The following is a 22,410-nucleotide window of genomic DNA, read 5'->3' as shown; positions in this document are numbered from 1 at the left end:
TTTTAATGTGAGAGTGCTCTCACACGTTATCCCATATAGTAGTCGAAGAAGTCAAAATTGTTGTTGTTCATGTACTTTCTCTACCAGTAACAGAAAAAAAAGAATAGGTCCCAAGAACGTTCATTAAATTACCTGTAGTCAATAAAATCTTAAGACATTTATTTGGATCCTTACTAAAAAGTATTTTCACTTTCACTAAGGCAGACTGATTGAAACCAACATGTCTCTGACTCACATATTTCTCTTAAATTAGGTATGTAATGGAAAACTTAGATGTCCATTGAAAAAAACTAGGTATATTATTAATCATTAGCATTAATACTCAGAAATGACAATTTTGAATTTTTCAACATTAAAGCTATTGGTGTTGAGTAAAAGAGAAACTAGGAAAATATTTTTTTGAAACAAACAATTTCTCCTTAAGAATTTGGTTCTTTTTTCTTTGTTCAATTCCTTGTCAGTTAAATCAAGATGACCTTCTTTGTTGGAACAGGAGTTAAACTCATCCTGAAGGACATCTTTTCACATATCTTATAGGGAAAATGTAACTATGATGTGTAATCAAAATCCCTGGGATTTTCTTTTACTTTGAATGGCTCATTACAGTTTACAATTATACCATGTTTCCCCCAGTAGAAAAAAAATGCTAAGATCCTTAGATGTTTGTTTTGTAGTTGATTGTCTAATGGAAGGTACATTCTGTATGGGCCATGTCACGGCTGGAGCACTGTGCTGAATTCTGAATAACATCCCTAGTGTAAAATGTGTCAAGAGAAATACGTGCAGGAAAGAGTGAGAATATGGTGAATTGTCTTGAAATATATGACAATTGAGACTGAGCACCCCAGATAAATTAGAAAACATTAAAGCTATTTTCAAATATGTGAAATACTGTCATATGGAACATGAAAACTGGTTCAGTGTCTTGCCAGCTCCTGTACAGTCATTGTGTTAGATTGCTCCAGAAGTAAAAATTATTTTAATAGAAATGTCAAAAGTTTTATTTGAATTTTGAATCTTCAAAGTATTTCCTTAAAACAAAATATCTTATACACTTTATTCCTGCATCATAATTCATGTCTTCCTGTCTTGAGAAAAAAAGCATGGAATCATTATAAATATTCCGTACAACACTATTTTGAAAGTGCTAGTTCAGCTTAAATACATTTTGGTAATCAGGCAAAGGTGAAAAGGAGGGTGACACCTTAAGTGCTATTTAAAAGTAAAAGTTGAAAAGAATGCTTTTGTAATAATTACTTCTACTCAATAAAGTTTATTGTTTAACTCATAAAATGTAAGGGTTTAATCATTACCTTGATGTTGTAAAAATGCCATACACTAGAGTTGTCCTTGGGTTATCAGTTTCCAGCAGAAACACATCCTCTGTAAAAGGGAAATATCACTCTTTTAAAGTTCCCAAATAGGAACCATATTTTTAAAAATTTACCCCTAAGAAAAGGAATATCAACTACGAAAAGTATTTCAGAAAGATATTCCTGCAACATCATTGTAATTTGGAAACAACTAAGTCAATTAATGGCAGGCACGTGGTAAAGTAAATTCAATTAAATGCTGCACAAACACTAATGGGATTTATGAAGACTGCAACCTTATGGAAAACATGCTAATGAAATCATTGTAAGTGGAAAAAGCACAATGGTATAAAATACAGCCTAGAACCATGTAAACCATAAAACTACACACCCGTAGACAATAAGGAGATCACCAGTGAGGGTCTCTGCTTAGCAGAGCTACAGAAATTTTCCTGTTTCTTCTTGTTTCCTGCATTTTCTAAATATCCTTTAATGATAATATATTATTTTTTAAAATTTAAAAAGTATTACAACTCAGTTTCTTTTCAACTTAGGGTTACAAGATGGAACATGGAAGAAAACTTTTTCACAGTGACTTTGTTTCTTCACATAAAATAAGATTTTTTTGGCTTATGCTCAAAATTGCTAGTGATATTTTTATTTAACCTATAATTTCCCTAACAACAAGACGTTGGAAGCATTTAAGGCAAAGACAAGGGTACAGATGGTAAGGTGCAGTAACACATAAGAGAAGCTGGAAGTAGATTTCTGATAGGAAACCCCAATTAATAATCGTCATGATTACAAGAAAGGTCTGGATTCAGCGACATTTTTGCAAATAAGATTCTTGCTGAGGAATGCAAAGGAAGATGTATTTATTTTAAATTCACAGTGAATTTAGGACCTTGTAAGCAATAAATTATTAACCACTAGCCTTTCCATTTGTGAACAAAGGCTGACACTGTCTAGCTCTCCCTAAAAGACAAGAAAGACTGAAACATAAATATACTTGCGAAGAATTTGGGGGGAAATAATAAGTGACTAGTTTACAACACAAAATCATACTTAGAATTTTTTTCTAGAAAAGCTGACACAGAAACTTGTTTCTATGGACAACATAATGGCTTTTGAGGAGAGAAACTATCCATTTCAGTTTTTATAACTGTTAGAACCAGTCAATTTTTCCATAGTGTAAGACATTTTTATCGCTTACCTCACCACCTGTCTCAAAATAACCTAATCCGTTCGAGAATAACCAGCATTTTACATTTTAATGGATTAAAGCAAAATAAAAGTCATTTCTAAATGGCAGTTAGTAATCATGACACTGCAACATTTACCAAGTTCTTCTGATTAAAAAGAGAACCGTTGGCTGGTAGAAAAGAGTCAGATTGCTAGTCCTTATTTGACCAGGAAAGCACAACCCTCCTCATCTCACACAGCTGAGGACACAGTCCCGGGGTCACCAAGAAGAACGGAGCCTGGAGCCTCGGTCTAATTTCTACGCTGATACTTCCATCTTACCTCTATTCTATTTACTGTAATGGTAAAAACAGACCGCTGTAGTCTCATACAGAAACTGATTTCAAGTCAGAATATTAGAATTTAGATATGTATGAAATACACATTCATTTCAGAAGAGTACACACATACCATTACTTATGTATAAATTACACAAGTACTTCTCTCTCGCACACACACACTCATAGAGATATCACGGTTAATTCAGTGAACTAGATGTGTCAGCAGGGCACTCAGGGACAAAACAGATGTAAAAAGTACTCAAGGACATTCATGAACAGTATCCAGACCATTAAGTGAAACTGGCATATCATTTATGCTGAAAACATCTGTGGAAAAAACACATCCTCTTTTGAGAATTTACTAAAATGCATAAACTTTACAAAATCTCTTCTGAAAATATTTTCAGTCTCACATCTGCGTACCTAATTCATCAAAGTGTGTTTCTGGGCCATCTTCATCGGTCACCGAGCATACCAGCCTCGCTTTCAAGAAGGTAGTCCACTTATTGACAAGACTGCGCAGTCCGCCAGTGTCGTTCTGAAACCGTTTTGTAAACACATTTCAGATTGCTTAACTAAATACTGAAAGCATATTAAAAACTCAACCTGGACTCTTCTTACATGGGACTGTTACAATCTGAAGGACAGAAACGTTAACCACACCTGCATATCAATAGCTCGAGAGGAATATTTAAGATCTACGTTACTTTATAAAATAGCCATAGATATACTCTAGTATGTTATCAACTGAAAATGTTTTAAAAAAATGACCTTAATAAATATATGCCCTAAAGCTTTCTAAATTTAGCGACATACGATGGAATATTTGTAAAACGTTATGGAGAGTACATAATTTCATTTGCCTTTTTATTAACGACTCATTGTCTTCAACCGGAGCATGAATTATTGCACACAGGGAAGCCTGAACACTCTACTGTGGTTGGGAGGTTGGGTTTATCCTTATACCAATGGTCCCCAATAATTCTGTTTTCTCTCCTTCATTTCTTTGTGATATGATTTAATCCTTAGTATTTCTAACCGGATGCATATTTCCCCAGCCGGGGCCAGGAAAATGCCATTTGGATCATTTACAAATAGTGTCTATTGATGACATTTTGTTTCTGTACACCCAGAAGCCTTTCACCAATTCTGCTGGCCTTTACTGCCTTGTTCCCAATGATGGAGAGGCACATGAGCTCAACGACCAGTGGAATATTGTAAGATCTAGAAATAAACTATTTCAAACACTACATCCTTTTAGAAGTATGTTGCACAAAGGATGCTAATCAGAAAGAAGTCAGGACAAGCCTGTAAAATTCCTATAGGAGAGGACATTGTGAGTCTTTTTGAGTTGCTGTGTATACTTACCGTTTATACACAAGAACATTTTGGGTACTGTTTATAATAAGAACTGTATTTTACCAAACCATTTCTTAATTGTCACTGTTGTAGACAGTTCCCAAATAACTGTCTTTTACTGAGGCTTTGCTGTATTTTGTTCTTGTAGTTAACAAGAAATGTTCTGTTTCTTTCTGCAGTATACAATTTAGCTATTTGTTTTTAATACTAACGCATTAAATGGCAAAGCAAAAAGTAATCAAAACCGTTTATTTGTATAAAACCATGACCAAAATACTTCCTTGAACTAAGTTTTTTGCTGAAATAGGTTGTTTATCTCGTATGACTCATGTGAATAAACATTAAATTAAAATGTCTCTCTGCAATATTTTATTAATTTTAACAGTAGATAAAGGTAGGGAAAGAAACTATTGAAAAAGGAAACATATTTAGAGAATTTGAGTTTCTCAGTCTTTCTTCAGATTAGAACAATGTTGATACTCACAGGACATATCCTAGCGATCATGGAGTGAATCTGTTTCGTGCTTCTGCTGTTGTCGGTCAGTTTTTCTTTGAAGAAGAAGTACACCTTAGCATCATTAGGGTCAGTGCCATCTGGGATGACATGAGCATCCACGAACATAGGTTCTGCAAAAATTACAAAGATATACATACAGACTCATGATGAAAATGCATCTACAGTCCATCAAGTAAAACCCAGGCACATGCCTTCTCCAACTTCCGTATGAAAGAACAATTCGATGTTCAAGGCAGAAAGTCTCAAAGCAGTAATTGTACTCACTCAAAATACCGCATTTTGAAGGTCAAGTGCCACAGAGCATCGCTCCAATATGAGAGCTTAAACCATTTTCCTCTGTCTGCAATACACTCTGGAAGGGCAGTAAATGTAAAAATTCTTTGTGCACTGGTGAGTTTTAAAAAATGGGAAAGCTTTTCTACTAGTTATTTGCCGTGGAATCTGATGGTCGATTTAAAGAAAAAAAATGTCTGTTTTTCAAAGTGTGGTGTTCAGACTAGTGCAAATAAACTCAAATTCACTGAAGCAGAACGAGAAGTCGAGAGTCCAATATCTGAAAAACACATTTTTCTTAAAATACAGCCAAGGAAATGAAGGGGAAACTTTCAAGGAAAAATGCAGTCATTTGAAGACACAGAAGGATTCCTTATTTCGAGAACAAAACGACTTTTGGAACACTCTGTTTCCAGATGTACTGGGGGAACAATCTGAAGCAGTGAATGGACAATCCACGCTTTCTTGTGCTGGCCCATCAGTGAAACAAGAGGCCCAACCCTGGTGATTCATGCTTCACTGCCCAACCTTAAGTGAATCGCCAAATTTAGGTTCAGCTAGAAATTTTCCCCAGGGTGGGAGGACAAGGATCTTAGTGGTTCCTTCCTCCTCTAAACAACTCTAAACAACAGCAACTGACTGGAGTTGTACGCTAAAGTTGAATGGGCACCTTTCATGAAGTGAATTCTATGTGATTTCAAGAACTGGAAACAGTTGAATACTGATGATCAAAATGATCATACCTGTGATTTCTATTAAGCAGTAGTCAAATTATGAAAAAATAACATATACCAGCTTTATAATCTTATAATCTAAGTAAAAAACAACGAGGAGGAGTTCCTGAATACACCCTAGTCATTATATCTAACTGTCATAAATTTAGGAAAATCTTCAGTTTGGTATTATTAAACCATACAAGCAGACTAAATCAATAAATAGCATATTTAATTGTAATATGTTACAACTAAACAAATGGAGGAGATTCTTGCATATGGGCATGTATGATGAATATTACTGTCATTTTTATTTATTCATCTATTCTATGATATTGCATGATGGTTAATTAAGAGATGCAATATGAACTATGGACTATTTCAACTATTCATTTATCCTAAATATTTAAAACCAGAGAGTGCAGAATTGTCATTACTCATATTACTGATATTTTATTTTTTAAAACCATTTTAACTTAATTTTCATTAAGGAATTAAAGTAGTTTAAAGCATGATTCTCAAAAAATGCATAAAATGTGTTCTTACCACTTAGCCATTTGGAGTTGTGCTGGTCCGTTCTGACTGCGTTCCTCTTGGTTAAACTGCGAAAAATAGCAGCATCTGTGCCCATGAAATCTATGTACATTCCGGAGAAAAGCTCTTCATCTATGAAAAAGTTAGAAGATATCAGCACAATTTTAAATGTTAAGGTTATTTTAAAAGTCAAGGAGAACTTGCTTATTACACCATCACACATACTGCAGAGTGTTATAACTGTTCACTGGTTTCCATTGTCCACCAAGTCAAAAAACTGGATAAAGTTCAATCTAGTCTCATTATTTCCTGTCTGATTACAACTTTATTCTACATAGAAATGAAAATTCCTCTGCCTGTACTTAATTATATTAAATACCTATGTTTTAGAGTGTGTATCACAAATGGCAAAAATAATATATGTATAAAAGATAAAATTGCCTAATTAACTATTTTCTTTTAATAAGTGAAAAATACTGTAAGAGTCAGAAAACTTGGTTTCTAATTTTGGGAGTAAGTAACAAATTAGGAACTGGGGCTAAGTCATTTAGCACTCTGAATCTCAATCTTCTCACCTGTAAGATGTGGGAATTGGGTTATGATCTCAAAAGTTCTCACCACACATTAAAAATTCTATGATTTTACTAAAGGAATTGAAAATATTTTTACTATTAGTATTTCATGGTATGGCAGCCACATTAAAATGGTCAAAATACTATTAATGATAAAATGATTTCATCATTAAAAGAATGTTTTGATCTTTAGTGCTACAAGGTTTCTATAAGGTAATCAAAGTGCCACATTCCAATTGCAATACATAACACATTAACATGTTAATAATATAATGTTAATATGCCAAATACGGCTGAACATATTAAGCCATAAAACATAGAATGCAGAGACAAGAAATAAAATATATTTTTAAATTATCATTATCAATGGCAAAATCAGATATTCTAAACTGTACATACATGATATTAGACATTCAGCTTACTTGTTAAGATCCATATTAATTTTTATCCTAGTAAGGAGAGCAAGCATTGAATTGACCCACTGAACAACCATGCAGCTGTGTTCTTTGACTGACGTTCTAGAATTACTCCCTTGGCTACTTCAGATCGTGGTCATTTTGGCACCAGAACATTCTGAAGCACGCTAGGCTCACTGTTTAGTAATAAACAATGCTAGTTGGCCCAGGACAGAATGGAGAATGAAATATTTTTAATACGTGTTCACCAGGTCACGAACTGGACCCCTACCAGTTAGCAAGTAGATAGGCGAGCATTGTGACACCTGGTTCTGCTTCCTCCTAGAGAGGTCTCAAGCTCATGGGGACAGATTATAGGGAGCTAACAAAAATGTGCATGAAAGTATTTTGAGCAATTTAGCTTCTTTAAAATTCTGTACACATTTGGGAAGCATCTACACGAGTGTTCTGTGGATACAAGGCTTGTTAAATTGAAATAACTTTGTAATTAACTATTTCACATTTTTGTTACACCTGATTATCCCCAAAACAGTGGGTTGCAAATTCTTGCTCTTCAAAAGATTGATTAGCTTGGCTATCAGTATCAATGATCATATCTGTTTCCAGGAAGGAAAGAAAAAAGGAATCTCAGGGGATGGTGAATGGTAGAGAGGACTGATTCTAATCTTATTGAATAGCAATTTGTTAGTTACATCAAACTTTACAGAAGTCTTCATGTCCAATGGCTTCATTTTGTGTGTTAAATTCTCAGTAATTTTTAATAACAAGTTAGGAACAATCACGTTTCTGCCCATTTTGTATAAAAAAGATTTGATTAATGTCACTTTGAAAGAATTTGGTTTGCGAGTAGGGAATTTTTTTTAAGAATTTCTTTGTAGGGTTTATGCAAAGATAAACTTGCGCCTTTTAGCTTTAATCCAAAAATATTTTGCTTTCCAATTGTAGTTCCACTGACCAGAAAAAGCTCATGAGGTTTTTGATAGGTTCTTTAAGAGAGATCATCTGACTTGTTTGTTGTGCTTCAACAACGACTAAAAATAGCCAAAGAACACTAAACTTGCACATTGGGTTAGATGTCACAACTATATTGTGAAATCTGGAATTCTTTTAATTTTCAGTGTTTCTTGGCACTTTAATAGATTGAAATATTTTAACTAATCTATGTTATTTAGTGCATTTCAATTGAGCAGAAATGGTAAATTACTATACGGCAAAGTGAGATGATTGCACAGTCTACTGTGTGTACCAGAGACAAAATTGGAGACAATTTTAGAGGGATAATCAACAGAACAAATAAAATGATAAATGCAAGCTTATAAAGCTTCCAGGTCTTTTTGGTTTCTGTTTTTAAGTTAAGCAAATTGTTTGATGTCTTTCTTTGATAGTAGAAATTGTAACGTTAATCAAAATATTAAGAGGTAGCATAGGAACACGAGCATAGGAGTTGAAGTCTCAGGTCCTTGAAAAATGAAGGCCAATAACTAACTTTGATTTTGTAAACAAATCCAGTTTCCTAAGGGAAAATCTATTAAATGATTTACCATAGTTGAACAGGAAAACTTATAATGACTTGTTGTAACTCTTTTTTGTTCTAGACAATATTTGATGGGATAAAACTCCAGTATTAGTATTAACAGAGCTTTGAAGTGTGTTTTCACAGCATTTAACTTGAAATAAGTGAAAATTCTATATATTTAACTAATATTATATATATATATATATCACAGTTTCTTCCTAATGAAGAAAAGACTTTCCAAGACACTGCTTCTATTAAATAATATTTAGAAGCTTATCTGAAATGACCCTGCATCAGACATAACAGGATAGCTTGTGGTTTCAAAGCTTTCTAATTTTTTGTCCTAATGATATACTGTCATCTCCTCCCTGCCCAATTTGAATGACCATATGGAAACTTCTGGACAACTTCCACACTCACATTTTAGTCAATGCTGCATGTACCTGTCTTCATTTAGTTTCCAGATACGAGATATGAGATTTGAGAAAGAAAGATGGGTTGCCTCTTTAAGTGAATCAAAGCATAGCGTTTTGAACACAACGATTATTTTCCCCCTGTTCTGTTGTCAAATGACACAATTCTACCACTGGCAATACATGGAGAAACCAGAGGGAAACCCATCTACTATACAGCCGACATACTGAAATCCAAGATTTGTCCCCACAGTCAACTCGTGTTAACTCAGATATATTCTAGAGAACGTCTTTCAGGTGAGTTATAGAAAGGCATCCAATGACTGAGACTTAGAGACATTTATGTGTCAATGTGCGTAGCAGCAAGCAATTGGGCCTGTTTCTTAACAGATATATTTTATGGAAAAATGAGAAAATGAAAAAGTGCCTTTATCACCACCTTTTTTTTAGTATAGCAACTTCTAGACAATCCACAGGGGACTGAATTGGCTAACACATGCACTTTGTTATTCTTTCATTTCAAAGAAATACCATTTTTAATCATTTGTAAAAGATTACTAAAGCATGACAAAACGTGGTTATACTTAATATTAGAAAAACAACTAGGAAAACATTGAAAATTATATTATGTTAATATATGTAAATATTGCTTTAGGAATGACAACACTATCCTATTAGATGAAAAAATACATGCTTATCATTTAATCAGGAATATTCTTGAAAATGAGGAATTAAAATTTCTATTTCTCAGCTCACAACTTTGTTTCTATTATTTTACTCACGTACTATCATCCATGCAACTATCCAAAATGGGTACACCGTGTCAGAATGTATTCCCTTTGATTTCCTTTTTATTTTACATCTCCCCCGCCCTCTTTTATTTTCCACTTACTGATCATAACAGACACTGTGTTCACATTGGGGTTGAAAGAGCAGCGTCCTTTTCCAGATTCGCACTTGGAGTCAATCATGAAAACTTGGTCCTTTATTATAGATAGAATTGAAAAACGTAGTAACAATAAATAACGTTAGATTTAGTTAGCCAACTGTTCTTTAGTAAAACAAAGCATCATCATAAGTCATACACTTTCTACTTGTTTGCTTCTGCCTTCCCGATTTACTATATTAGTACCTTCCTGGCCTGTATGAAGAGTCCATCTGTAACTACAAGCTAACCTCAGCAGCTCGAGTTCTTTACACTCCTCATAAAGCTGATCCAACAAGTTCACCTCAAATCAACATCATCAAAAATCACTTGGAAATCAAGGATCATTGTAAACTGAACTAGATATGCTGGACATCCACCAAAAGAAGAAAACTGTCCACAGAGGAACAATGTGTATAAAGATTACAATATTTCCAAATAATCAAGAAACTTTTTAAGTATAGAATGTTATCACTTAATTTTGTCATATAAAGTGTTATACTAGATTCAACAAAATAATTCTTAACTTAGATAAAAATATTTCATTTATGCATTCATTTACCAAAAATTTATTGAGCAGCTACTATGTGCCAGGCACTGGTAAAACATTAGGGATACAGTATAGAAAACAGATGAAACTCTTTACCCTCAAGTAATTTATAATCTAATGATGGAGAATGTAAATACATAAATATGGACTATAAAGAGAATAAATATGTAAATATAGTGTGTGTTAGATGGCGCTCGGTGCTTAGAAGAAAAATTAAGCAGGAAATGGGGCTAGAGAAGCCCAAGGATTGGGAGCAACGGGTTCAATCTGAAATGTAATGATGAATGTAGCTCACTAAGAGGGAAGATGTGATTGGTATATTTATCTTTTTCTTCTATAGAGTTAGCAAAAGCTACTAGTAAAATTCAAATAAAAAATTATCACTTTTGTGGGTTGCATTTGATCATGGAGGACCTCAATTATCAAGCTAACGTTTTTCAAAATTACCCTTTGAGAAATACAGGCTCAATATTTTTGAGCACAGAAATGAAAGGATCAAAAGGCTCCTTTAAGATCGGACCTTTTCTTGCTTCTTTTCTTTCTTCTTTAAGAAGACTGAGAATGGCAGTCATAAAAACAGACACTGGTATCAAGAAAACAAATTTGTTTTCCATTACAACAGTCCAGGAATTAGGTAACAATAATCTGGCACGCTAGGGTCTCAGTGGTCATGGTAAGCGCAGCAAAGGCGCAAGAGAACTTGTGAAGTGAAAATCAGCAGAGCCTGGCAATCAATTACAAATTGGAGGTAGTTCACGAAGACGAAGAACACAGAGATGACTCTGAAGTTTGGACTCCTGAAAGAACATCAATCTAGTTCATTTTCGTCATTTTGAGAGTGATGTGCTGGCAGAACATCCCTGAGGCAAGAGAGGATCAAAGAGCTTAAGAAGAATAACAGTCTTCCAGCCTGGAAATGTTCTAGGACGCGATCCTCTTCAATGAGTTAATTCCACAGATGAGGAAAATACAACTTGCCAAAGATCACACAGCTAAACGGTCACAAAAGCAAAATTAAAATTTAGTCTCCTGACTCCTAGCTGCATCTGCTTTCCAAAAGGTCATCATTTATATAAAGACTAAAATGAGTAAATAAGGATAAACTTGATGAAAACCAATAAAATTTAGCAAGGCTGGTTGCAATTCTATAGCCAGAGACATACACAGATTTGACTAAAATCTACAGGGCACTGCAGGAACCAATGAGATTGCTTAGGTGCCATCTGTTTCCCACCGACTTACTCGTCTATTGCACAGCATCCTTGTACTCACACAGTTGTAGTTTGGACCTTGTCATCACCAGCAAGGGATGTGGTCCACCTGAATAATCACTAAGTCAAGCACCCAGCAACAATTCTTCAAACTCATCTACTAGGAACCCTCTATTTTCTTCCAGTGAAATCAGCCTTCTCTTCTTGACCTTTTTTATTAACCAGTTTAGATTCCATGCTTTTTAATTTCAACAATTTTTTGCAAAAGTGTTAAGTTCCTTGAATCTGTGATTTTTTTTTTTTTTTTTTTATTGCATCTACAGCCAGGGAGGACAGGTCTATCCACATTCTCCATACTTGCCTCCAAACTTTTAAGCATTTTGCAGGAGGCTATCCAACAAAGTAAACTCAATATATTATAGATCTGTGATCACCAACCCAAAGTGGACCCTTTATACTGCTCAGCAACCCTTCAAGGAAACCCTGGTCAACTGGTTCTTCCACAGATAATTTCAAACCACTGCCGCTATAGTCAAATCTTCTAACTTATTCTCTGCTCATATGATTGACAACCATGTCGCTGAGAAAGTAAAGCCCTTAAATGAGGCATCTTCCACTTCTCACTACCAAACACATAAATATGTATCCACTAATACTTCTAGTAATACATGAGCGGAACCCTTTTTCTTACTTTGAGGCCAATCCTTCCACCAGTGCTTTGGATCTCACGTTATCCAGTCTTCTTAGGCAACTTATTCTTTCCATTATCTCTTCCCTTCTTTGATCTTATTAACTGGATCCTTCACATCATCATTTAAACAACCCCTTCAGCTCCTACACATTACTCTCCTTGAGAACCACGTTTCTTAAAGAATTACATATACTTCTCACCATTTCCTGACTTCTCACTTTCTTCTTAATTCATTTCCATTGGGCACCCAACCTCAATTGTTCTATCAAAGCCCTTTTCAATAAGATCCATAAGGACAATCATGCTACACAATTTAGCACTTATTTTTCAGACCTCATCTTACTTGGATTCTCAATGGTGTCCAAGATTCTTGCCCACTTCTAGCCTTTTTAAATGATTTATTTTTATTCCCAGAACCAACACACTGTTGTTTCTTTCCCCTACTTCTCTGGTTGTTTCTTTTTTGTCTTGTTTGAAGATCCTTTTCCCTCCATCTTGCCATTAAAGTTAGGAGATCCTCAAGTCTCAACCATAGTCACTCTTCCCTTTTCACACTATACTCTCTCTGCACTATTAAACCTATACTTTTTTGGGGCTTCAATTACTGTTATAAAATAATGACTCAACCATTCATATAGTCAACTCTTATTCAACTGCCTACTTGATATTTCCACTTGTATCTTTTAACAGCAACTCAGACTCAACAGAATCAAACCCAGGCTCATAATATTAGCCTCAAACATGGTTCTCTTCATTGTTTCTAATCTCAATTCATGGCAAATATATATTAAAAACGACAAAACCAACCAAGAAAAACCAAACAGATAACATACCAACATCTATATTATTATGTATTTCCATTTCCCATAGCCAAATCCACCAATATTGCCTATTTTATTCTACATTTTGTGCCTATTTTTCTGTCTTCATTGCCACCACCCTGGGCCTACTGTATCAACTCTCTAATTGATGTCACCACAGCCCGCTCAGCTTCTCCCCACCCTAAATCATTTGTAACATAACACACACTGACAACATAATTCTGTTCATGCCATTTTCTCTTTAAGATCAATCCAATTGCTTCTCCTTTGACACAAGAGAAGGATCAATATCTTAAAGGCAGCTTACACATTCTGACATGATTTTGTTTCTGCCACTATTCTCATTAAATAAATACACATTTGTGAATCAAATCAATGAGAGAAAATAATAGAACCAGAAAGAGAGTAGGCAGTGAAAAATTAGGAAAGAAGGCATAGAAAAATGTCCCAGGGTTACAGATGTCAATAAAAGAATTGAAAAATAGAAGGCATGACCAACACATTATAGATTGGTCTAGGAGAAAGGATGCTAATTAGGGGAGTCGATTTGGTCATTGAGGAATCTTGGTATTAGAAAACAGTTTAGTTAATGCGTGGGAATGAAAGCCATATTAGAAAGGCTTAATAAAGACATAGAAAACAAGAATAGAAAAGATGAAAATGTAGCCTACTAAATCTGAGAAGTTTTGTGATCAAGCAAAAGAGAAAGAAAGGAGAAGAGTTAAAAGAAGTCACAGATCCAAGATAACGACTTCAAGGAAAGGAAATATGATCCTATTTTTAAACAGGAAAAATAAGTAAATGCAGGGGAAAGGGTATGAAGACATGAAACAAAGTGATGAAAGCTAGTATCAAAGACCTTTATTGATAAGGAAAATGTACAACTTTTCTTCTGACAAAGGGAAAGCTACAAAAAGATGCATAAACAGAAAAGTCTGGTGATGAATTGGCTTCAAAAAGCAGAGGGAATAATTTGTATGCCTGTGATATTCTTGGTCATCTGTGATATTCTTGGTCAGCCAAAGGTAAGGTTACCTGCCTGATGAGTGGCAGGGACAGGGTATTAAAGGTATTCATCGGTTGGAGCTGATGTGATGGAGACATTTGATAAACTCAACCAGAGATGAGATGTGGTACCATTCCAAGAATGTGCAGCAAAATTAAACAATTGTTTTTTATTAGTGTTTTATTCATTTTGGAGTTATTATTTACTTTTGTTGCTTTACTTTTTTCCAGAAAGAGAAGACAGAGAGTGAAGACAGTGGATAGAAGAGAACTGTAGCCAGATTGTGGGCTCTTTGGATGGGCAGAGTTGAAATGATCTAGGAAAGCTCTCAATCAGTCTCACAGAATAATGGAAGAGTCATAGGGCATAATAAGTAGGCTCATAAAATATCCTCTGAGAACCAATGAATGTCTATTTGGCAGGTGGATAAAAAGTGGTGGACAGTGGCTCAGAAATGAAATTGAATAATTAATGAATGTGTCACTCAACCTGGTTCACTTTCAAACTGGTTTCAAATACATGAGAAATGCCACGTTAGTACTAATACAGCATGTTAGCATAAGTACTGCTGCTGGTCATTACAAAATACAACGTTAGTGATGAATGAGGAGAATTCTCTCAAAATACAACTTTCTGCATCATATGGTCATTTTATACTGGGGATTTTTTATCTAAACTAAAGAAAATAAATATATCACACGTTTGGTAAAACTGTGCGTTCTATATTTACAGTATTATCTATGTACTATAGATATATAAAAACGATGTTTTGGGGAAATCCTTTGACTTAACTTGACTATCAAAGATAACACATAAAGCTTAAAATTCATAACTCTTTTCATACTTAAATTGGCTCTGAAGATGTTCATGTATTATTTAAAGAGACTGATTAATGAAAATGCTTCCCCTTTGAAACACATATTTTGAAGTGAGACTAAAATAGTTCATATTTAGTAAAGTGATTAAAATTTATTCCATGCTGGTTTTCCAAAGGAGATTATTTTCTAGGTCAACTTTCCAATTAAGCCTTGACGTGCATGGTGGCCAATTTGTACATGGGAAAATCATGCTATGTGAAATCCGTGCTCTGAAAACGGCTATGCGATTGTTGGCCTGTACAGTGACGGCACGGCCTTCAGCAGAGTGTCGACAGACTGCAGACGTCGATGCAGTAGTTTATTTAATCAGCTGATCACAGGCATGTGGTTCTAACAACAAGCTCAGTGCAGCCAACAGTTCTCCACCACGGAGCACAGCTTTACTTTTCTGTAAGAATTTTATTTCACATCCTCTTGAACCACTGGGAAATGCCTCAATTTGGAGTCAAACTATAATTACTCAGTTATGTTTAAATGACTTTTTATTCACCAAAAGATACATATGTGTAAATTGCATGGCTGAAAAAAATTAATAATAATAATAAAGGAATAAAGATAGAATCATTGTTCAATTATATTAGTTCTAAAGTAGATTGTTGTAAAAGAGAAATAAACTTAATAAGACATAGCAGCAGCAATATTTAATCTTTTTTACAATTCTAACCTCTGAAATTAAATTAAGATATTATTTAAGAATTGGACTTTCTAGATTTAAGCTGCATAACGGAACCAAAGCAAGATAGTTTGAAAGAATTCGGTTTTTAAAATACTTATAATTAAGTAAAACAACGTTTGACTAAAAGAATGAGCAAAACTCTTTTGGTCTAATGCACAGCTTCCTTAGTGAATATCTGTGAACTGGGATAAACACTGTCTTAAATTTCAGAGGTGAAGTTCAACCAGCCTTATATTTGACTGTCCTTTCGCTATACATTTAGTCTTTAGCAAATGCTTTTGTTCACAGAACCCAAATCATTTTAACCAATGTAAAAATAAGGCCAGAACAGCCTAATGTAGACCGATGTCAGTCTAAAATGAAAGTGTGATTTATTAATTATATAAAATTCTTTCCAGCAAGGCACTGGGCATCCCGCTTCATATATCTCTTACAGGTATGTATCTCATAAAAGTTTACCTATTTGAAAGATTAAAGAGAGATTACTTAAAATAGATTTGAGAAAGTGAGTTTATACTACAATATTTCTATAATTTGGAGCAAATATTATCAATATCTTACATTCTAAGTAATTATGAAATTACACCATTTTTCTTTCCCTTATATTTTGCAGCTTTTCCTTTCAGAAATATATACATATATTTAGTTGAATGCAAAGGCAATACGTTAAGTAACTTGGCAGACAGGAATCAAGCGTAATAATACATTTTGTGTTTAAAGCGCTTGCAACTTTTTTGTGGCTAATGATGATATTGCCAAGTTTTTACTCTAAAAATACAGTTTGAAGAAATCTTTGACGGTGACACCAGAACTAAGAATGAAAAGTTGACAGACTTACCTCTGATCTCCTCCCTCTGTTCAAATAAGTACAGACGGGGCTGAAGGCGCCACTCCCACAAACATACAGATGCGTGCGGTTGAAAGCCTGAATCACGCGGACGAAGTTTCCACAGCCGTGCTGGAAGAAGTAGTAAATGAGCGGTCAGCAACCCAACGGCTTTCCTGCCATTTCCCAGTATCACCGTGACGCCCCGCTACACATCCTCCTTTCCACCCTAACGTTTTCGTTATTGTTAGCAGATAATAAGAGAAAACATGGTTTATCCCATTGGTTTATTTCGGGAGAAAGGTAGGCCACCTTAGATAACGAGTAAAATGATATGTCTCTCTCCTTTCAATATTTCATATACTGTGTAAGTTTTTTTGTTCTGAAACTTTATGAACCTACTCTTTACCTGAGGAAGTTTAGAAATTGAAAAGTACACCAAATGGTTCCCTCAAATTTTCCTCAAATCATTACATACATACACATTTTATAAACATGTTTTGAATGAAATCCTGCTTGGACAGAGTCCATATCGTCATCAGAACCCAATGGCAAACACCACTGCCCTTCACAATTGGTGAGTAAAACAAATCTTACACAAAATGCCAGCATTGTGCGTCCTCTGAAAAACGATGCAGTGATTCTCTCTCTGCCCTTGGTTCCCTAAAATGCTTTCCTCTCCCCCAAAATCTCTTTTCTCACCTGCTCCCAGTCCAACCATTGGAAAGGATGTCATTTATTCACTCAATGAAATGCAAAATAATTACTGCAACTATAAGTTGACTATGACCTGGCAGAAGAACATGAGCACGGTCGGCAGCAAACGCAAGTCCCTGCGACCGAATTAATCACTGCGTGTTCCGCATCTGCTGGGCTCGCTGTCCTTCGCTGACCACGAAATAACTAAGCCTGAGGTTGACTGTTGTTTCCTTCACAAAGTCATTTTTCTCCCAAAGAACATTAAAAATAATGTTATAAGTTAGAGACAAATTTTTTTATAAAGAAAGATATCAAAAGGTAACAATCGTTTCCTCATGGGTGATCAGACAGCATATATTTTATTTTCTCTTCAAGTACCATTTATTTTATTAATTCTTTATAACGCACATTCATTTACATTATTAAAGTAAAAAAAACTTTGCTAAAATAGAAGTTAAATTTAAAGTCAATATTATTCTGTATTTTGTCATCATTTTCTCCTTTTATATTCATTGCTACTCTCAATAAATATACACTCATTTTCATGTGTAGTAATTTTATACATATGTTTCTATTATGGATTTTTATTATCAGATAATCAATCATGAACACTGTTGTGAAAGGAATTAATCCTTATAGACCACACTATACACTTTATTTTTATTTTAAGACATTAAGGAGTTTTGTTAAATATATAGTGTCATTGTATCCTGACACCTGTTTATAAAGTACCTGAAATTGACTACATAATGACAGACGATACGTGTTTCTCTGGAGGAAAAGCACAGATGAACGACGGTGTGCACACAGTATGTCTGTGTTAAGAGTGTCTGTGAGCAACGAGACTTGTGTTTATTTTTTTCACATTCAAGTTCAGACATTGCAAGATTCTGTATATAATATTTTCCCATGAAACATGAATTCAATCCAATTCTATTAATAATACATTATGTCTGTCTTAAGTTTTGTAGATTGTTTACTGTCATGAATTATTGATATTGGGAACAAGAAAAGAAGTCACTAACATCCCTTTCATATTTCAAATACAGATTATACTTGTCTCATGTATATGTTTAGATCTACCTACATATTAACTACGTGCTAAATATGGCTAACATTTGTTGAGACTTTATTGTAAGCTAGACATTGGAACGATCATTTTATACTGTTCAACCCGTTCACTTCCTGGAGGCTGACTTTTTACCTTTACGGCTCAGCTATGAGCTCACCATGTGCCACTTGGGTTCTTTACGCTCATTCCGTTTTTTACAAGAACTCAACCTCGTTTAGAAAAACAAAGCTTAGAGCTTTTTCCGTTAACTTGCCTGAGGTCATATAGGAGAAATGCGTAAAGTAGATTTTCAGACGCAGATGTGTAGAACACTGAATCCTGTACTTTTAACCACTTTACAATTTGTCAGGGGTGAGGAATCCACAGTTGTTAGAGGGAGGATTTTATAATAGTTACTCGTGTTTACAGAGCTCTTAATCCTTTGATGCTAACTGTTTTTAATCCTCACAGCAATGTTCTAATTAAAGTATGAGTCCCATTTTAGCAATGAGGAAATCGAGTCCCAAAGAGGTTAATGAAGTGCGCTGGGTTTAATAAGTAACTGAGCTGGCTCTCGAGCCGCGGCCTCCGCCACCGCCCGCTTTCCATAGGAAGGAGTTGAGAAGCCAAGAGAGAGATTCCCACACTATTCGCTGGTCCTCAGGGTGCCCCTCCGTTCCTCCCCACAGAGAAGAATACGAAAGGAACAAGAAGTCAGCTGAGTTAATTATCGAAAGTCATTTTCTAGGCGCTTTCCCTCTCCATTGCCCTGCCTCAGGTTCTGTCCACTTTCTGCCTGACCTATACCACTGCAGTGGTGTCAGCTCCACCCAGCAATTTGCACTGAACTCATTCTACGCGAGCACTGTGCATGGGGCTGGCCACACTGGAATGACCAGATTTGACTCCTGCTTTCAGAGGAAGAGGGCAGAACACATCAGGCTTTGGGAGATGCTACAATAGGGTTGTATTTTTCAAAATTGCCACAGAAAGGAAGAAGAGAGAATGAGTAATGCCGAACTGGGTGTAAAGATTTGAGGGGGGTGTCATTTGAGCTGGAACTTGCAGAAAGTAGGGATTTTGACAGGCAAAAGCATAAGAAAAGAATATTCCAACAGGAAACAAAGCATGGACACAAATAGGAGGTGAGATAGTGCATGATTTACTTGGGAAACTGTGTCTAGAGGGAAGATAGGTTATTGTGTGACAAAACCAGAGAGGCAATTAAAGTTGCTCTGTCAACATCCATAGTCCTCAGACGGGCAGGAGAGAGTGGACTTAAGCGTAAGAATCTCAGAGCCAGGTGATGTTGGTTTCAAACTCTGGCTTTATCTTCAACCAGCTGTTTGAACTCGAGACACTGAATTAGCCTCTCTGTGCTTCAATCTTTCTATCCGTAAATGGTGATGATAATATTTGTTGTGAGCAACAGACTAATAACACACTTGGAAAACTGTCTGGTACACGATAAGAACACACAGTGTCAGATATTAGATTCTTTCATATGCATTTTCTATTCCAATTGTCAGTGCAAACCCTGTGAAGTGGACAGGGCATTTGTCCTGCCCAGGGCGCAGTGTAGGTCCTGACCACAGCAGACATCCACGAAAGCTACGAGGATGAGACCTCAGTGAGATTCACATGTGGATTCTTTCTTTTCATTGTTTAATTCTCTTTCAAAACTATTTCCTGGTACGAAGCTAAAATGAAAATCAGACTGCTAACATCATGTAGAATACAATACCATTTTATTGATATATATGTGTGTGTGTGTGTGTGTGTGTGTGTGTGTGTGTGTGTGTGTGTGTGTCATGTAATAAAATGCTGGAAAAACATACCCCAAATTTTAAGTTATTATGTTTGGATAGTGTAATTTATTTTATTTATTTGGCAGTAATATAGCATTTACTGTGTGCTATGTATGTCCCAAGCTCTCTGCAAATACTAACTCATTGATCCTCTTAACAACCCAACAGGTACCAGCCAGTCCTGGTCTCATGGTTAAGATCCGGGGCTCTCATCACTGAGGTCCTGGTTCATGTCCTGGTCAGGGACCCACATCACCTGTCCATCTGTCAGTTGTCATACTATGGTGGCTGTGATGATGAAAGCTATGCCACTGGTATTTCAAATACCAGCAGGGTCACCCATGGTGGACAGGCTTCAGTGGAGCTTCCAGACTAGACAGTCTAAGAGGAAGGACCTGGCCACCCACTTCCAAAAAAATTGGCCATGAAAACCCTGTGAACAGTAGTGGAGCACGTCTGATAGAGCGCTGGAAGGAGAGAGGATGGCACCAAAAGATGACGCAGGGTTCTGCTCTGCCATACACAGTGTTGCTAGATGTCAGAACTGACTTAATGGCACTAACAACAACAAAAACAGGTAGTCTGAGTCAGCCCATTATACAGATAAGAAAACTGAGGCACAGATAGGTTAAATTGCCCGGGTCAAAGAACTAATAAAAGGTTATTTTCTGTTTCTTTCTACATGCTTTTCCAGGCCTTCAAAGATTTCTGTATTGAACATTTATTAGCTATTTTTTAAAATACATCCTGGAGTACAGGTGAATAGGGCTTGAAAAATATTGACTCTTCATGGTCCATACTATACAATGGAAAAAAAAGTACGTCTTAGTTTTTCTTCTTGGCCTACACTTCTTAGGTCTGGGGAATAAACCAAGGTATTTTGATAAACATATTCCTAAAGAAAATACATTTTCCAGTAGTTCAGAATTCTCTGGTCACAGAAATATGGAAACTGATATTCCACAATTAATAAATCAAGTTTGACATTGTGTGCATGTAATGCATATATGTCTAAATATCTGTAATCCTGTTTAATTTTTCAATGATTTCTTACAGTATTTGCTTTGCACATTCATTATGCCCTATCTCACTGGACAGCATGGGCTATTGTTTAAGCTCAATTTATTTAGAGTATGAATAAAATATTAACATTTAGAAATAAATGGAGCATGTAGGAATGTGAATACACAGGGCAGAAAGGGGAATTATGAGGTAGGTTACACTCTCTTTAGGGCAGAAAATTAGCCATATTCCCACCATGATCATTTATTTTCTTTATAAACATTAATTTCTTATAGAATTATGATAAATTATTACCTGGGATAAAATTTCAAATTACACTGAATTATTTTATAATAATTAAGTGCTTTTTATAACTTTAAAATTTGAAATAAGTAAAAAAATTTAAAGGAATAAGGGATGCTCGATTCTATGTTTTACTATTTTTCATTGTTACAACACTATGGATTTTAATTGTCACTAGTTTTTTTTGCTCAGTAGGTGATTAATATAATATTTAAGAGCAAAAAAATTTAACTTAACCAAAATGTACTTCCAGAATATCTGCATACTGATTTACTCCAAATACTATTATAAAGGCATTAATAAATTCATCACCCACCATATCATACCCCAACCTCGCACAATCACCAGGAAGAGATTCCCATGCTTGCTTGCTTCCATCTCCATCTTTTCAGCTCTTGTTTAAATTTTGTGAACTGCCTAGATCCAGATGTGGGTATTTCCAGTCAGTGAGGGAGAGTCACAGTCAAACTCGCAATGAAACAAGGGCTAGAATGTTTCAAGGGCACACAGGGAGGGGCAGCCAGCCGGTCCTGGGCGTGGAGAGACCCTCCAGAGAAGCGACATCTGAGCTGTCAGTTGGAAGCATGAGGAGAGGATGCCCAGGCTAGACAGAAGGGAAGATGACTGAACAAGAAGAGAATCCCATGTAGCATGTCCCAAAGGCTGCAAGAGGAAATGGTGCAACTTACTTGAATTTGGGTATCACTGAAATAAAATAAGGGGACAGGTTGACATAAGACCTAACACAGGTGCCACCAAATCTATTAAACCTTTGCTAAACACCCCAGCTGCAAGGTGTGTTCTCTTCGTCTTT

General features: G+C 35.6%; 1 protein-coding gene across 2 annotated transcripts in view; it reads right to left on the bottom strand.

The window, feature by feature from the left end:
* SEMA3C (semaphorin 3C) overlaps positions 1-22,410 on the bottom strand; it is a 161,921-nt gene that overhangs the window by 53,423 nt on the left and 86,088 nt on the right. For both annotated transcript variants that reach the window (XM_023638817.2, XM_023638818.2), the window contains exons 5-10: positions 16,746-16,865; positions 10,042-10,132; positions 6,245-6,364; positions 4,680-4,822; positions 3,260-3,374; positions 1,314-1,383 (exon numbers count right to left, since the gene is read on the bottom strand). In XM_023638817.2, the coding sequence (XP_023494585.1) occupies positions 1,314-1,383; positions 3,260-3,374; positions 4,680-4,822; positions 6,245-6,364; positions 10,042-10,132; positions 16,746-16,865 (659 nt within the window). The remainder of the gene's footprint in view (positions 1-1,313; positions 1,384-3,259; positions 3,375-4,679; positions 4,823-6,244; positions 6,365-10,041; positions 10,133-16,745; positions 16,866-22,410) is intronic.

The sequence above is a fragment of the Equus caballus genome, chromosome 4 (genome assembly GCF_041296265.1).
Source record: "Equus caballus isolate H_3958 breed thoroughbred chromosome 4, TB-T2T, whole genome shotgun sequence".
In the NCBI taxonomy this organism is placed as follows: Eukaryota; Metazoa; Chordata; class Mammalia; order Perissodactyla; family Equidae; genus Equus; species Equus caballus.
This window is presented reverse-complemented; position numbering and strand designations above follow the sequence as displayed.